Here is a 17,522-nt window from a genome sequence, read left to right on the forward strand (position 1 = left end):
CAATGATGAATCAAAGTAAAATGTAATAAGGCTCCACGACCTCGTGTAAAACCACAGTAAATTGTTTACCTTCTATTATACATGTGTATCTCTAATGATAATATGTTTTTCCACTTTTTTCTGGCAACAAAACAGTTGTTAAGATGTTAAAACACCAAACTGAAACCTTTTACAATAGATCATGTCTGCATTAACCACAATGCTTGTGGTCAGAATGCAAACAAAAAACAAACTCTGATAATATATGTGGCATTGTCTTTGAAACTGATTGGTCCACACCAGAGACAGCTTTCTTTTGAGCCTCGTCTCAAACGGTGTTAGACCAGAGGACGCCAAAAGGCGTACAGCCCAAAGACAATGCCACTATCATAGTAATGAGAGCTCGGGGTGAGAAACTACATCATGGGACCTCCTTTGCCAGTACCAAAATATGATAATAGGATTATCCCTTTTTTCTGGCAAGAAAGCAGGTGTTAAGATGTTAAAACACCAAACTGAAACATTTTACAAGGAATCATGTCTGCATTAACCACGATGCTTGTGGTCAGAATGCAAACAAAAAATATACTCTCACAGTTTGCATTGCCAGAAAAAAAAGGGGAAAAACCTATTATCATAGAAAATCCCATGGTGTGCACGTCTAGCTGACTGTTTCTTTCTTTCTAAGTGAAGAAAGTGAAATCAGATTACTCACAACAACACTATTTTTTGAGACTTAATACCTTTACCGTTGTTATTATTTTATTGTGCAACTGCTAAATTAAATAAATTTTCTATTTTCAGAACACCCTTGCATCTGGCCTGCGCCAATGGACATTCAGACGTCGTGCTTTTCCTCCTGCAAAACAACTTTGTGAAGCTGAATTTATGCGACAATGACAACCGCTCTCCATTGATGAAGGTAATAATTGTTAATCTTTGTTTTTTTCGGTAGAGTCACGTAGAAATAAGAAAAAAATAAATTACATAATATACGACGTTTTGATTGCAACACAAGCAATCATCATCAGGTAGAGGAAACACATAACCGCAGATATATATACAGACCTTAAATAGAGGGAATTAACACAGATATATCAGGGGATACAGAGAGATGGAGTATCACACTAAATCAAACAGGGTTTAGCAAAATTTGATTTAGTGTGATACTCCGTCTCTCTCTATCCCCTGGTATATCTGTGTTAATTCCCTCTACTTAAGGTCTGTATATATATGTCTGCGGTTATGTGTTTCCTCTACCTGATGATGATTGCTTGTGTTGCAATCGAAACGTCGTATATTATGTCATTTTATTTTTTCTTACTTCTACGTGACTTTACCGAAAAAAACAAAGATTAATTCCTGCAGTCACGAAAGCACCAAATCTAGTGTGATAATTGTTGTAGGGTAATGCATTTAGAGTGCAATCATTAAAAAATTGGGGCCCTTCACTTGTGTAAAAACCTCACGCCCCGTGGTAGGTGGTAAAGTGGTAGCGCACAGCTGACGCGTGAGACCGAAATCTCAGTCTTGCAACGGAGTAGCGGCGATGCTCTCACAAAGGTAGCAAGGTCATGGTCTCGGGCCGTTAATTGACGGCACGCAAAACCATTGCCTGAATACGTCTGGTAAGACGGGGCGATGTGTCACATGTCTCTCCGTTTAGCACTTGTTCTTGTTTGTACTCCAATCCACTTCAACCCGTTATTGGTCAAATCAAGTTTCCCAATGGCAACATCTGTCCATACTCCTCGACGTGCATCGTAAATGAGAGCGCCATTCTTCCTTTCAGCAAACAGTGTTGCTCACCTGTGTGCCACTTGACTGCTGGTGCCTGTGTGTGTTTATGTGTACGTCTTTGGGGGAGCGGTGGCGCAGTGGTTAACGCGCTGCGCTCTGAACCCGGCGACCCGAGTTTGATTCCAGCTCACGGTCAACACCAGTGACGATTATCTGAACCGGTCCCGGGCCTCCCATAGGTCGACTCAGCCTCAAACGAGTACCTGGTGTAGCGGTGTGTAGCAAGCATCACCACTGGGGAGACAAAGGCGGTCGGGCGTGGTGTTGGCCACCCACCCCCTCGTGTGTCACAGTACCGGCCTTCATAGGTGCTGCTCGCAAACTGCGCTTGCCCCAAAAGGCCGTTACTGGCTACACGGGGGATCTTTGTCTTTTGTGCGTTGGCTCATCGTCCGGTTTCCTCGGCGCGCCGCCGCCCCCAGGCCGTGCAGTGCCAGCAGGAGGCGTGTGTGAAGGCCCTGCTGGAGCACAAGGCCGACCCCACCCTGGTGGACTCCAATGGCCTCACGGCTCTGCACCAGGCGGCGCTCATACCCAGCTGCCCTATCGCTCAGCTGCTGCTCCGGCACAATGCCCACATCGACGCCGAGAACAAGGTACTTTGTCCCATCCGGGAGCTAACTCCGCGGATCCTGTAAATCCGCGGCACGCTTGCAAAATGAGAAAAAGAAGAAAGAAAAAAAAATCATCCAACAATCTGCAATTCAATATTTTTTTCTCCATCGCGGTGTATCGCACATTTTTGGGAGTTTAAAATCATGCAGCTCTGTTATTCTACGCGACGCCATTCATTTGCACAATAGAGAAGTGCAGATGTTGACTGTCGACTTCAATAATCCGTGAAAAAAATGATAGGTGAAAAAAATGCTAATTCTAGGAGTTTTTGCTTTGTTTTTCACAAAACTGTAACGGAGGGAATCTGCCTTATCCAAGTCTTAACAAACGCATAAATCCGCAACTGCTTAACTTATCACATCAGCATGGTCTGTGTGACGTTAACCACAATTTCTTGTGTTAATATGTACCACCTTTAACCACTTAAAACGTGCCACACAGTTTTCGTTCGCTCTCATAGAGAGAGAGAGAAAGAACGAGGAACCACAGACGGAACGGGAGAGACTGGGGCGGTGAGTCAGCCGGTGACAAATTGCCCCCCACCCCAAGCTCTGCGGTCCTCTATTTATGAAGGTGTTATCGGCCAATTAACGAGCGTTTTTCATGCGGGAGGGAACCAGAGCTCCCAGAGATAACCCCCGTGTGCGAGGGGACAACGCTCTATCCCATACAGATGGAACAGGTGCAGTCCGAATTTACTGTACCGCCTTCTGTTGGCGAGCCAGGGTATGGCTGGCTCCTTGACGCCCACGGGAAGGGAGTTTCCCAATGTTCGTTCGATCCACCAACCCTTGTTGGCTCCGCGGTGCTGGATTACAGGTCACGTACGTTGCCGCCCCCGGCGCCCGGCTTTTGTCGTGAGCGGATGTGAAACGTGACCCGGCGTTCGTGGCCGTATAAGGCTCGCGGCTCGCTATTGTTGTTCCCGTAGCCATGGAGTGCACAGCACTCCCAACGGCTCAGGCGTGTGCTATATTCATTGTTAATTAATCCTCTCCCATGACAGCAAGTGCCCTGTCTTGTGCTTGTCTTAATGCAGCGCCAAGTCGTCAGATATTTTTAAACATGTCGGTCATGTGGTGTTTATTTTTTATACGTCACCGTATATGGCAGGGAGAAGGGATAAGTCAATATTTATTTTTTTAAGGATTAAAAAAATACTGATGATTTGGTGATGCTGTTTTGGCAGTGGATCACGTAAGCACGAATCACAAAAAAAACATCTTCCTCAATAACATCGTGACTTAAAAAGGAAAATATATAGAGTATTGTTTAGATCAATTGCCTTTCACAAATTTGGGCAGTGGCCCTTCATTTATGTTCTCTGAAGAAGCACAATTGCCTGAAACGTCACATCTTTTATACAAATATATTTTACTTTTGAAGTCTCATTGTTATGAATGAATGAATGCATTGAGTTTTTTTAAAGGACAAGGGTCATAAACTTGTCGATGAATTTCCCGTCAAGTTGAAAGCTTCCCATAGGACTGCTTTGTGAATTGCTCTGTTTCTTCACCTGAGGACGGCTGCTTGCGTTGTGGCCGAAACGTCCAATTCGCGTTATGAAAACAATGCGTGGAGTTATAGGAGAAACAGTCAAAATTTTGATTTAAAGCTTTCGTGACTGCAGGGATTCATATTCTTGGTTCTTTTATAAAATAATCATGAAAAATATTTTTTTATAATAAAAAATATGTTTTTATTATTTTATTGTTTCCCTTCTACGTGACTTTACCGAAAGAACCAATAATATGAATCCCTGTAGTCACGAAAGATGTATATCGAATTTTTTTTTTATCTTTCTCGTTGTATGGTATCACTGTGCTGACATCGTGCCCCGAGGAGAAGAAGACTGCATCTTGGGAACTCTCGCAGAAATCATTACATCACTGCACGTTAGATAACTTGCCTCTGGGAAGGTGAAATCACACAAATGTGCTTCCGAGCGCCCTTGAGTTGTCTTTTATTCACTCTTAAGGGTGCTGCCCTCTTGCAGAATGAACGTGTGTCGCTTGAACGGGTGTTTGTCGAGTGGGCTGACGCCGAATGGACGTGTGCCGCTTGTATTTTGGGCTGAAGCTATCAACTCGCTGCGATTGAGAACCAGGTTTATTCATAGGTGGCTGCAACCTGCTGTCAAACCCTGGGTCTTCGGTGCCAGCTGACTGCTTTTACGTGGTGATATATTTAGTTATTTTACAGTCACCAGCCACCAGTCTTCAGCACAGGTTGTTATGCCCCCTAAATACCAGCAGGACGGGCGTCTCGCGTGCAGTGGTGAAATCTGCGTGCTCGCCCCAAACCTGCCTTACTCCGTGCTGAAGTACGCGGGTGGTGCAGCCTCACGCCTGGCAAGATTTCAATATAACCGTGCACAGACGCACCCACTGGTGGTCCCTGAAATCTCGGAATGTTAAATTGTAGAACGACTTCACTCACGTGACCTGGTGCTTATCGTCGTAGGCGCCCCCCTCTCCCGGTTGTGGAACTCCCCTACTGGTGCCCCCCACCCCACTTCACCGCCCCCCAGTTGTGGAAGTCCCCTACAGGCGACTGACCTTCGGCGAGCGGGTTATTGCAGTGAATCGGTGACCGCCGCATCGTCGGTCAACCCAGCTGTTTTACGTTGACGTCGGTCAGGTAGAGCGAGCCAGAAACTGGCTGCTGCACCCCAGGTATCATCGCGTGGATGTTCTTATGGTGGCGGTGGGTTTTTGGGCTGCAGTGGGTGTGCTGTGCTCTGTACTCCGTGTAGGATGGGAACACCCCGCTGCTGCTGGCTATGAGCAGCGGCGACCTGACCATGGTTGAGCTGCTGCTGAGGCATGGCGCCAATGTGGACAGCAGGAACCGTGCCCGGCGGTAGGTCCCATTCTCACCCACCCACGCACCCACCCACCAGAACCGCACTTCCACTTTACCGCCTCAATTACAAACGTCGCTGTCGATGCAGTACGAAGTGAAAAACGCACGAGTGTAAAGTTCTTGATTGGCCGATTTGATTGTGAGAATCGACCTTTAAACTTAGCGGTGAGCTGAAACGGCAGGAGCAATGATGCTTGCACGTCGTCCATGATGCTTATCTGGAGTGCTCGTAGAATGCGTGACGAGTACATTCTTATGTCAGGTGGTGGCGGGGGAGGGTCTTATGACAGAAAATTTGACCAGATTGTGTCGTGGCCAAAGCAAAACAATATTGAATCACAATTAATTATTATAATTATCCACTGATGTTGTTTACATAGCCCATAATATTTAGTTAACTGCAACTGTTATTCATATCACTCCGACGTATGCTCTCGTATAAAACGTGTCGAGGACAATCCTTTCCTGATGTTTGCATCTGTCCGTATTGCATCCTTGCCAACGCAGCCACGACACGCACGACGGCAGATGTAAGCGGTCCTTCTGACGTCTCCTGCAGTAACCGGAATGTTTAATGTCATCAACGGCGGCGGTCCCGTTCAGAAGACGAGCGGCGGATAACAGTGCGATCGGAGAGACAGCTGTCGTGGCTGAGCTTTGTAACGCAACCGTTGCCACCCGGCGGTCTATGACGCCGCTCCCCTCCTTTTTTTGTCGTGAGCAGGACCCCGCTGATGATTGCGGCGAGCAACGGCGAGAACGAGATCGTGAAGCTGCTGCTGGAGCACGGTGCCGACGTGTCTTGCAAGGACGACAAGGGCTGGTCGGCCGAAGACCACGCCGTCATTCATGGGCACCACGCGTAAGTCACAGGGAGTTACGCCCCCCCCACCCCCGCCCCCCTCGGTTGCGGCGAGTACACATCCCTGTGCGATACCAGGGGGTCTTTCAAACCTTATGTGCCGGCTGACCAATCGATAAAACGGGTGTTTCGCCGGAGGGTTGTGTCGCCACAAATTCGCGACGTTACCGGGCGCCGTGGCTTCACAACGTCTCTGCACGTGGCCACTCATCTGCACATTTTTTTTCCTACACCTCTCTCGAAGCCGTGTCTTTACGTCTCCTCGAGCCATAACCTCCCCTGCGAGCCATAGCTCGGCGTGTCACCGCAAGAGCCGTTGGGTGCCCCATCTGGCCTGCGGCCCGCCAGTTGCAGAACCCGGATAGACAGGGACTCCTCGACTTACGAACGAGTTAGGTTCCAGAGGTCTGTTCGTAAGTCGATTTGTTCGTGAGTCCAACTTTACTCCCGTCGATTCCAAACACGTTGTACGGCGTGCACACTTAGCACGGAGAATGGCTTTAAAGTTGTATAATCTCCTGTAGACGTAGATGCCACTGGTTCTTCACGTTCTGCAGATGTAGATGCCACCATCGTCACATATTGCGCGGCGGTTAAACTTACGACTCTCGGTCCGAACAGACAACTGGACATACGGACAGGTTTGATCGTATCTCTGAAAATTCGAATGTTCGTAAGTAGAGGAGTCCTTGTATAAATGAAAATCATGACGTCAATTGCTGTCACTTGTACTGCCTATTAACATCTCGCAGTTCACCAGCATTGGTTTAAAGCATGCCTGACTGCTGCTGATGAGACACTGAATGGCAAAACCAGTCTGGAGATTTGCTTGTGTTGAACCAATGCTTCTGAAAAGTTCACTTCCAGAAGGCTGTGCGGCCGATAGGATATGTAAAAAAAATTCTGTTTTTTTGTGGACAGCCACATGGGAAGTAGGCAGATTGTCGTTTGATTGATTTTGTCACTTGTACTGTGCTTTGACGTGGCGATTGTTCAGTGCTTGAGTTACTTAGCTACAGGTCTTGAAAGCCATTGTAGCTGTATAAAAATATATCTATAAAAAATGGCACAATTCAAAAACCCTGCTGTACGAAACATTACTTTTAAAAGTTGACTTTCCAAGTATGTCTAAAGCTGAAAGTGCGTTGCATTCATGAGAACGTTTCCGTTTTTGAATTCGCCTCACATTTTCTACTGATTGAACTGAGTGTTGCGGTGTGTCACTTCGACTGCGTTGGAATTTTGTGCCGAGCAGTGGTACTGTGCACAACGGGGCATTTGTTGACGTGGAATTCTGAGTGAGTTGGTGCAATTTCTGCTTCCTGTTCTGCCCTTGGCACAGGGGTCAATGCAGAGAGACGCGTCTGCTCCAAAGCTCGGCTCACCATATCGCCGAGTCCTAGCGGCAATGCCTGCACACGGTGTAGATTAGTGAGTCACAAGAAGGTTAATACGTCAAGCCTTAAAGCCTTAAGCTCGCAACACCCTTGCCAAAATACAGTAATGTCATCTAAAGCCACTTTGTCAATTCACACCTGGACGAAGGCCATAACTTACCTATCTAAAGATGTTGCACATAACAACAGTAATAATATATCAACAGAAGAATTTAGCATTGAAGTAGCTGTGTTAATGTGAGAGATTAGCAGGATGTTAAAGTCAGAAATTAGCATGTAACTGGGAGATTATGATGTTAGTGTGAGGATTTAGCATGTAACTGGTCACGGAAGTAGCTATGTTAAAGTTAGAGTTTACATATCAACAGAGGTATTTAGTAAAATACCTCTGCTGATATGTTGATATGTAAACTTTAACTTTAACATAGCTACTTCCATGACCAGTTACATGCTAAATTCTCACACTAACATCATGCTAATCTCCCAGTTACATGCTAATTTATGACTTTAACATCCTGCTAATCTCTCATATTAACACAACTACTTCAATGCTAAATTATTCTGTTGATATGTAAACTCCTTTGTCAAGGCACTCTGCTCCTCCCACCCAGCTTAAAAGACGCTGCCAAGCTTAGCAGGTTTCATTGGAGCACTGTCTTTCCGACAGTTCTGTTTCTTCACCTGAGGAAGGCTGCTTGTGTTGTGGCCGAAACGTCGTGAGAATTTTATTATGTTTTATTTTTATTATTTCCCTTCTACGTGACTTTACCGAAAGAACCAAGAATGTGAATCCCTGCAGGCACGAAAGCTTTAAATCGAAATTTAACAGTAATAATAATTTAAACTTCGACCGCGCGCCGCACGGCTGTTCACTCGCTCTCGAAAAGAGAGAGCGAGCGTCCCGGAGGCGTGAGGAACCACAGCCGAGTGAGACAGGCAAACCAGGTGGTGAGCCCCCTCAGGCTCTGGAGTCCTCTCTCTATATGAAGATGTTAATCGGCCACTTAATGAGGTGTGGGAGGTAACTGTGGCACCTGTAGGAAACGTACACGCGCGAGGGGGCAGTGCTCAATCTCAAGACGGGACAGGTGAAGTCCGCATTTGCCGTGACGCGTTCTCCCAGTGGGCTAGGCTATGGCACCTCGACGCCCACGAGAAGGCAGTTTCACAACATTTGTGCGGTGATCCTCCAACCCTCGCTTGCCTCCACAGCGCTGGGTTGCAGGCGACGTGCGTAGCCAGTACGACATGCGTAGCCGACCCGGCTCACCCATGTCTGTCTTTGCATATGCAAAAGAAAATCACTCCAGGTACAGGATTTTACATACATATAACGATGATTGTTAATGAATATTTTAACATGTTGCAATCACTCTATTTGCCGTTCTGTGTGCTCGTGGTGCGTTTGGCAGGTGTTCTCACCTGATTGGGGAGCAAGGGGTCAGGGCTGCCCAGTCACAGTTGTCCGTGGGCAGCACAGGCAGGGGCCCTGTCCTGCCAGAGCTGGGGGCTGCCGCTCGTTTGGGCATTCCCGCGCTCAACAAAGGTGCCTCGTGATTTCAATTGGACGAGTTATTTGTCCTGAACTTGCGGCCAATATATTTTTTTTAGGGTCGGGCCACGTAATGATCTGCCATTGCTGTACACTCGTACATGTGTAGTGGGTTCCGCGGAGGCACACACCTGAACTTGGAAGCAACACGTTTATTATAACACCCCAACAGGGTTTCTTCATACACGTACACAGTTACTAGACCCCAACAGGGTGACTACATAAACGGGTCAGGTCAGCAACACACTGCCTGATCCACGATGCCGAGCGTAACGACCGAAGACCGAAGAGATGTATCACCGAGGGTTCCGTTCCAGCAGACAGCCGCGATTGCTCTCGGGACCTCCCTTTTATGCCTCGCTCCGCCCTCGGCCACGCCCCCTTCTGGATCTCAGCAGAAGGTTCTCGACCGAGCATCGCGTGTCCCTCAAGCCGCCCTTTGGGCCCCCTCGCTACCCTGTCCCGGTCACGTGGCCTCTCAGGTTCACCCAGACTGTCACGTCCTCACTTGTCCTCTCTCTGACCGTCACCAGAACCATGCTCCCTAGGGCCCGCTTCCGTGCCATGCCTACTCTGGTGCCAGAGAGAGGCTCAAGACACGAGGTTCCACTCTTGTTACAGCAGCTGGCGCTAAACGCAATAGTCCAATTACCTCACCACACATGTGACAAGTTTAATTTGTTCGGCAATATCGGGTGTTGGGAACATCTTATGACATAGATTTGGCTAAGTTATTATGTCGCCTAAAGCAAGTATCTGTGAGCCATTTGTAAGTAATGCGTTTAGAGTATTTGGCTGTTATAAATATCCTCATGATAAGCCACTTCGTTAAGCTATCATTTGTGGCCAGGTCCCTTCTGAAAAAGAGCTACATAGCTCTCAATAGGCCTTACATGGTAAATTAGATATAGTTTAGTTGAATTGTATACACACTTGAATTTTACCACAGATGTTGAAAACGTGTCCCGTCTAACTGTCAACTTTGTTTTAATTTCAGCGGGAGAAGATGCTTCTCACACAGAGACATTGAGCAGGTACCAGAGTCCTCCTGAACCTATTGCAGTGTGCGCCTTGTATAGTATTTCGTCCATTGGTGTTGATGGTTTGGATTTTCAGGTTGAAATCTCCTAGTTGATTTTATTCTTACCCAGGGAGAACTCAGTTATCAAGGATAGTTCCGTTTGCAAGAGGCTATCCTCGTCTCTTGAGTTCCACATCCTGGAGAGGTTGTGATTACTCTCGGCATCGATGCCATTTTATTTGGTGTCACGCATAATGTAGCAATTTTTTGCCATTGCCAATTTTCCTTTGTGCTCTGTCAGCGTCTGCGAAGACAGGACCTTGGTGAAATCCCCTGCACTTGTGTCTTTCCCGTATCAATTCTCTTGTTCATTTTGAAACCTCTCTGCTCCATGTCCTTCAATTGCGTCCATCCGCACCTCTGATTAGCACTACCGGCTGACGTACGGCGCGAAAGAGGTTCAACGTACATACCTACAAGGAGTCTAATTCATACGTTGTCAGAAACTCTGCACGAGTTCGTGTCGCGTTATCCCGATGTTGCGGCCGATGTTTGTCCAGCGACGAGTGCGCGAGAGTTCCCTCGGGCCCCTGAGTGAGCGTTGAAGCTTTCCCCCGGCACCCTGGCCGCTGCTGTCACTTTGCCCTGCAGGACCGGGCCCACGGCGGAGGAGGCCGCAGGCTCTTGGTGCTCCAGTGACGACGAGGACGTCCTCGACTTCAGCCCAAAGGTTTTTATTTTTTTATTCAAACTGCTACACAGTTGCTGAGCCGCAAGCTCAAAGCACCAAAAGCCAAACGGCCAGCAACAAATGGCGCTTTCGACGTTATAATGTACTTTGAGTTTGAGCCAGATTTAGGAGATTTGGAAAACAGACGATTGGAGGGAATTCCAAAGTCGAGCCGCGCGAGAGAAGATGCAGAAATAGAAGCATGACCTGCAGCGTTGTGGTTGAGCAGTGGGTGAGTGGGTGAGTGAATAGATGGGTGAGTGTGTTGTTGTGACCTGCAGCGTGGTGGTTGAGTGGTGGGTGAGTGAGTAGGTGGGTGATTGAGTGGGTGAGTGTGTTGTTGTGACCTGAGCGTGGTGGTTGAGCGGTGGGTGAGTGAGTAGATGGGTGAGTGGGTGAGTGTGTTGTTGTCACCTGTAGCGTGGTGGTTGAATGGTAGGTGAGTGAATAGATGGGTGAGCGTGTTGTTGTGACCTGCAGTGTGGTGGTTAAGCGGTGGGTGAGTGAGTGGATGGGTGAATAAATGGGTGAGTGTGTTGTTGTGACCTGCAGTGTGGTGGTTAAGCGGTGGGTGAGTGAGTGAGTGAATAAATGGGTGAGTGAGTGGGTGAGTGTGTTGTTGTGACTTGCGGTGTGGTGGTTCAACTTAGTGCGATGGTTGAGACGAAACAGTGAGCGTCTAGTAGACAGAGTCCTCGGCACGGTGGATGAATCAATGAATGGACTTCACGTGGACAGAACCCATATTTAAAAGTCATTCTACGTGAACATCTCATTGGTTACAAATCATGCTTTTGTTATTCTCATTTGCTCATGACCAATTCACTCGGGAAATGCGTCTGATCTCATCAGACGTCGGAAACTAAGCACAGATGGCCGTGGCGTGCTTGGCATGTAGATGGAAATTTCACTGCAGGGCTATTTTAATTTCCAAGGCTACTACTGTCTGCAGATGGTTGCTTTATGTGTTTGACCCGCTGTTATTACCGTCGGACAATCCGAAACATCTGCGACGCGCGTCCGATTGTCCCTTAATAGTTCACACATTTCGCACACACAATTTGGATCGAGATAATTCAATGTAGCTGCTGCCCCAAAGTGTTTGGAGCCACGCGCTTTTGTCTCTTGGCATATCTCCATTCTGCCATTTCTCTCCTTTATATAAACCGACTCTATTAAAACATCACTGACGTTTAAGTGTGAATGTCATTTTACAACTCACTAGTTATTATTCAGTTTGCCTGTTTTTCAAAAAAATCTGTAACTGTTGAATGCTTTGACGTCTGCTTAGCCGAGTCGCCGCTGAGAAAGGGCTTCTGAGTTCGGTGGGCTTTACTCGGCGGGAAATAAACTTCTGATTGTAATTCTCAAAACTTATGTGACCTTCACAAGCAAACTGACAACGAACTTTACGTTGTTGTCATTATTATTTTAGAATTGATCAACAACTTAGTTTTGCTTCGATTTCAATCCTTGACACCCTTGGGTTTGGGGATTCAAAGTGACATATAATAAATGTCAGCTTACAAGCACAATAATGTACTCCAATGTGTTTGTGGTATATAACATATACATTTATCCTGTAAAACTGCAAAGTAATAATGTTATATGTCATAAAAACAAATATGGCATTCGGTAATTCCATTGAACTCATGTTGAGCTTTCTCTTACAGAAACCTTTGAAACCTGACTTATCTAAACTCCTGTCAGTAAGCCAAAGGTTGGAAAGTGAAGGTAAGTGTCACCGCGTTTATAGTTAATACGAACAAATGTTTTGCCGTGGTTTTTAAAATGTACGCATTCCTCCTCAGCGCACCCTTAACCAATGCAACGTCGCTAAGGCTGCGTGCCATTGCGTCTATGGAAGCCTTGTGTCGGGTGCTCGCTCTCCCCGCAGTTCCATCCCCCCTCTCGATCTGAAGCTAAACCAGACATGGGCAAAGTACGGCCCATTAGGCTTTTTAATCCAGCCCGCCGAACTTTGTCCAAATATTATTCTTAAATTAAATTTTCCCCTTCTCTTGTAATGCCCCCATTTCCCCATTAGATGGCGCACTTTGACCAGGAGTTACGATATGTTTTTGTATTGTTCACGTTCGTGCAATTTGTTAAATTGCCTTGCAAATAAATGCTTTGCTACCTGTTAAAGGCCAAATCCTTTCATGTAATTATTTTTACACGTCATTTATATTAGTTCACACAAACACTCCATCCATCTGTTCCTGGCCCGGCCCCTCTGTCAAATTTTAGAACCCATTGTGTCCCGCGAGTCAGAAAAATTTGCCCACCCCTGAGCCAAACGGTGCGCCACTTTTCTGCAAATTCCCCTCCGCTCCTTTCTGGCAGCAACCTGTTTCTGAGCGCAAGTTGCCCCTTCTGTTTCCACGTGACAATTATCGAGCCATTATGATCCACACATAGATTCCAAAATACGAAAAAGGATGACAGAGGAGTTTGTGATGTCATCTCGTTTGTAATTAATGTTTTAATTAAAAAAGTAAATGCAGTTGAGGCCTTGGTGTCCCCTGACTCCAGACCAGGCCTGCCTTACTGAGCCGGCATTGTTGGGATGCTAGGTTTAAATCCCTGGGTTCTGGGTCTTTCTCTCTGTCGCTCATGAGGTTCATAATGGCTGTGTCGGAGACACCGAGATCCCGGATTGGAGTTTCAAAATCCGGGGGTCAGGATGCTCCGAGGCTCTACTCCCCGCGATCTCTTCTCGCCTGAGCGGCCCGGCCCACCTAGCTAACCTCACACCAGGGATCCGGCCAAGCCAATGCAGACTGAGTGTACCCGCGGCGTGGGGAAATAGGCTCCTTGAATTCAGATGGAGTGGTTCTGTGACGTCATTTCCCGGGGCCTTTTTCATGACACGGTGGTGCAGTGGAGGAGCTGCGGGTGGTCACGTCTTCGTCTCTCAATGGTGCTGCCGGTGCCGCAATTGCAACGTAATCAGGGCGGGGCGGGGGGGAAATTAACTTGCTCAGGCTATGAAAATCTGACAAATAATATTTATTAGGTAAAAAAAATGAGGTTGAAATTCTAAGATGTGTACATTAACTGAGGTTCGTTATTAATCAACACAATAAATATAAATTAGTCCGGTATTATTATTACTACGATTAAACATTTCCTTGCCAACGATGCATCCGCCACCCACACGTGACCTCATCCAGCCAAATCTTGACTTAAAGCTTTCGTGACTGCAGGAATTCATCTTCTTGGGTCTTTCGAAAGACCCAAGAATACTCATCCAGCCAATCACAGCACCGCCGCGTGGTGCAGCGGGAAACATTTTAACGGCGCTGCTGTGAGTTGCCGATGGAGCTTCGTTTCCGAAGTGTTGCAGCCACTGTTATCAGCGTCAACTCAGATATGAACGTCGTTTTTTATGCAACCGTAATGCAGAAAAGTTGCACTACTTAATTTCACCTCTACCCATTCCTTAAAAAAGCAGGCCTCATCCCTGTTCTATGGAATCCCTACCTGTCGTTGCTTTACACATTTCATTATTAAAGCTAGTCATCGTCAACATGGTCATGTTTATAACCCCACCGGATATGCTAAGTTTGTTGCGAGTAGAAATTTTTCCATTCGTGCTTATCCCAGTTGTTCCCTCCCAATCCCTTAGGCTCCTCCAATCCCTATCCAGTCCCCGACCAGGAGTTTTCCGGAGAGAGTGGAGATGAGAGGAAAGTGTCTGCACGCCCGCTCCCCCGCGCCTCCCCTCCCAGCTCCTACAGCCGTGTCCCTCGCCCTTCCTCGCCCTCACCCCGGCTAGATCCCTTCGCTCGTCCTCGTCATGGTCATCTCAAGGTAACCACCTACCCCCCCACCCACCCATCCCGTAGTGTTTCCCTCCGGTGCCCTGTCATCCCTGGAGAGCTTGATTGGATTAGAGCGGTGAGTGGTAATCCTTTTTGCCCTCGGCGGTACGTTTCCCTCTCGGTGGCGCCGAATAATATAAAGCGGTGGTTTCGTCGTCAGTTGAAGAAGGAGATGAAGCCGAAGAGGAGGAGAGCAGTTGGGATGAGTCGGAAGAGATTGATGATGAAGGAGAGAGCAACACCGTGGACGATGACGATTATGATGACGGCGACGATGTTGATGTTAGTGATGATGTTGAGGGTGATCAGGAAGAGGATCGTGAAGAAACCTGCTTCATTGATGCCAATGACAGTAATGAGCGTGAAGAAAATAGTGCGGAGGACGACTCCGTTGTGGATGGAGAACGTGTCGAGAGAGAGAATACTGGAGGACGTGGACTTGGGGGAGCGAAACGCAACTGTCGGCCGCGGCAGAGCTGGGACGAACTGGAAAGTGAGAATCGAAGCAGCAGCGACGACTTTACAGAGGAGGATCTTGGACGTGAGATAAGTGAGGTACCGGCGCAGGACTCCGATGGGTGTGAATCTCAAGATACGTGCGTCCAACGCGCGGGGGAAAGAGTACCAGCGGATGAGAAGGCAGCACGACACCCCCAAGGCGATGGGGATAACGAGGCCACAGCTGAAGGAGACGTTGGGGCGGAAACGCGTTCAGCGGCGCACACAGAAGCGGAACAGAGCTGCCACGTGCAGGAGATTGGGGACGTGGATGGGCACCACGCTTCAGAAAAGACAGGAGCTGAATTGGAAGGGGAGGTGGGCCAAGCGGGATGCGACGGCGTAGAGGCAAGGGATCGGGACACGAATAAGGAGGCTCACAGTGTGGAAGGAGGATGCAAAGGGGCAAAGGGAGCGGAGGAGAAGCACACGTGCGATCGGTCTGAGGAGGAGCGCGGTGGGAAAAGGGAAACGTGCGTGCCGGGTGGGAGCGCGGAGGAGATTGGTAATGGCGATTGGGATGACGCACAGGAAGCGGCTCTTGAGGGTGGCGAGGATGGGGACTCGGACGAGTGGCAGAGTGAATGTGCGCAGGAAAAACACGGAGGGAGAGAACCACGTCGCGACGGACGACGTACGGCCGAGGAGCGAAGCCGTGATGAGGGAGCGTCGGTAGGATCGGTTGTCAAAGATGACCGTGTAAGGAGGGAGTCGACTCAAGATGAACTCGGTGTGGGAGAGGAGCAAGACCTCGTCAAAGAAGAAATCGAGGATTTGGAAAGCAACGGCCGTCGAGAGGAACTACGACTGCCGAGAAGAGGGGAACGAGATCGTCGCGGAGAAAGATGTTCTGAAAAGCACGGTGTGCATGTCGTCGGAGAGGACATTAAGACGGAAGGATCAGGCGTTGCAAATATGGATGCAGAGCAGTGTAGGGGTCTCGGCGAGATGTTTGGTGAACTTCTTGCGGATGAAGATGACATAAATGACGAGGAGGAACTCCTCGTCGGGGATCGGAAGGAGGAGGACGGACGCACGCGTGGGGACGGGGAAGGCCGTGGGTGGGGTGGGAGTGACGGGGAGAGCGATGGGGATGGGCAGGAAGTCGCAGGATCGGCTGAGATCGAGGACATATCAGGATCGGCGGGGATGGAGGAGATCGCAAAATCATCAAGGATGGAGGAAATCACAAAATCAGCAGGGATCGCAGAATCAGGGATTGAGGAAATTGCAGAATCGGGGATGGAGGGAATGGCAGAATCAGGGATGGAGGGAATGGCAGAATCGGGGATGGAGGGAATGGCAGAATCAGCGATTGAGGAAATTCCAGCATCAGGGATGGAGGAAATGGCAGAATCAGGGATGGAGGAAATTCCAGAATCAGGGATGGAGGAAATTCCAGAATCAGGGATTGAGGAAATTCCAGAATCAGGGATTGAGGAAATTGCGGAATCAGGGATGGAGGAAATTCCAGAATCAGGGATTGAGGAAATTCCAGAATCAGGGATTGAGAAAATCGCAGAATCAGGGATGGAGGAAATTCCAGAACCAGGGATGGAGGAAATTCCAGAATCAGGGATTGAGGAAATCGCAGAATCAGGGATGGAGGAAATTCCAGAATCAGGGATGGAGGAAATTCCAGAATCAGGGATTGAGGAAATCGCAGAATCAGGGATGGAGGAAATTCCAGAATCAGGCATTGAGGAAATTCCAGAATCAGGGATTGAGAAAATCGCAGAATCAGGGATGGAGGAAATTCCAGAACCAGGGATGGAGGAAATTCCAGAATCAGGGATTGAGGAAATCGCAGAATCAGGCATGGAGGAAATTCCAGAATCAGGGATGGAGGAAATTCCAGAATCAGGGATGGAGGAAATTCCAGAATCAGGGATTGAGGAAATCGCAGAATCAGGGATGGAGGAAATTCCAGAATCAGGGATTGAGAAAATCGCAGAATCAGGGATGGAGGAAATTCCAGAATCAGGCATTGAGGAAATTCCAGAATCAGGGATTGAGGAAATTCCAGAATCAGGGATTGAGGAAATTCCAGAATCAGGGATTGAGAAAATCGCAGAATCAGGGATGGAGGAAATTCCAGAATCAGGGATTGAGGAAATTCCAGAATCAGGGATGGAGGAAATTCCAGAATCAGGGATTGAGGAAATCCCAGAATCAGCGGGGCTAGAAGAAGCACGCGGCGGTGCGCAAGGCCGGCGGGGGGAGGAAGCTCCTGGTGTGAGCTCGGAGGAGCTGCTGGAGATGGGAGCGGCGCCGTTGTGCGACGCTTCAGGGCAGCCAAGTGGGACGCGTCAGGTACGGTGCTAGGAGCGCGGGTTGCACAAGCGGCTCATCGGGGCGAACGGACCGCAGTGGCGA

General features: G+C 48.2%; 1 protein-coding gene across 4 annotated transcripts in view; it reads left to right on the forward strand.

Annotated features, from left to right (window-relative positions):
• LOC116952292 (uncharacterized) overlaps positions 1–17,522 on the forward strand; it is a 67,799-nt gene that overhangs the window by 11,021 nt on the left and 39,256 nt on the right. For all 4 annotated transcript variants that reach the window (XM_032971504.2, XM_032971503.2, XM_032971507.2 and 1 more), the window contains 9 exons: positions 784–901; positions 2,202–2,375; positions 5,150–5,256; positions 5,984–6,121; positions 8,931–9,064; positions 10,068–10,104; positions 10,743–10,821; positions 12,495–12,555; positions 14,453–14,637. In XM_032971504.2, the coding sequence (XP_032827395.2) occupies positions 784–901; positions 2,202–2,375; positions 5,150–5,256; positions 5,984–6,121; positions 8,931–9,064; positions 10,068–10,104; positions 10,743–10,821; positions 12,495–12,555; positions 14,453–14,637 (1,033 nt within the window). The remainder of the gene's footprint in view (positions 1–783; positions 902–2,201; positions 2,376–5,149; positions 5,257–5,983; positions 6,122–8,930; positions 9,065–10,067; positions 10,105–10,742; positions 10,822–12,494; positions 12,556–14,452; positions 14,638–17,522) is intronic.

Source organism: Petromyzon marinus, chromosome 46 (genome assembly GCF_048934315.1).
Source record: "Petromyzon marinus isolate PM22_M1 ecotype Great Lakes invasive population chromosome 46, UKy_Petmar_22M1.pri1.0, whole genome shotgun sequence".
NCBI classification, from domain to species: domain Eukaryota; kingdom Metazoa; phylum Chordata; class Hyperoartia; order Petromyzontiformes; family Petromyzontidae; genus Petromyzon; species Petromyzon marinus.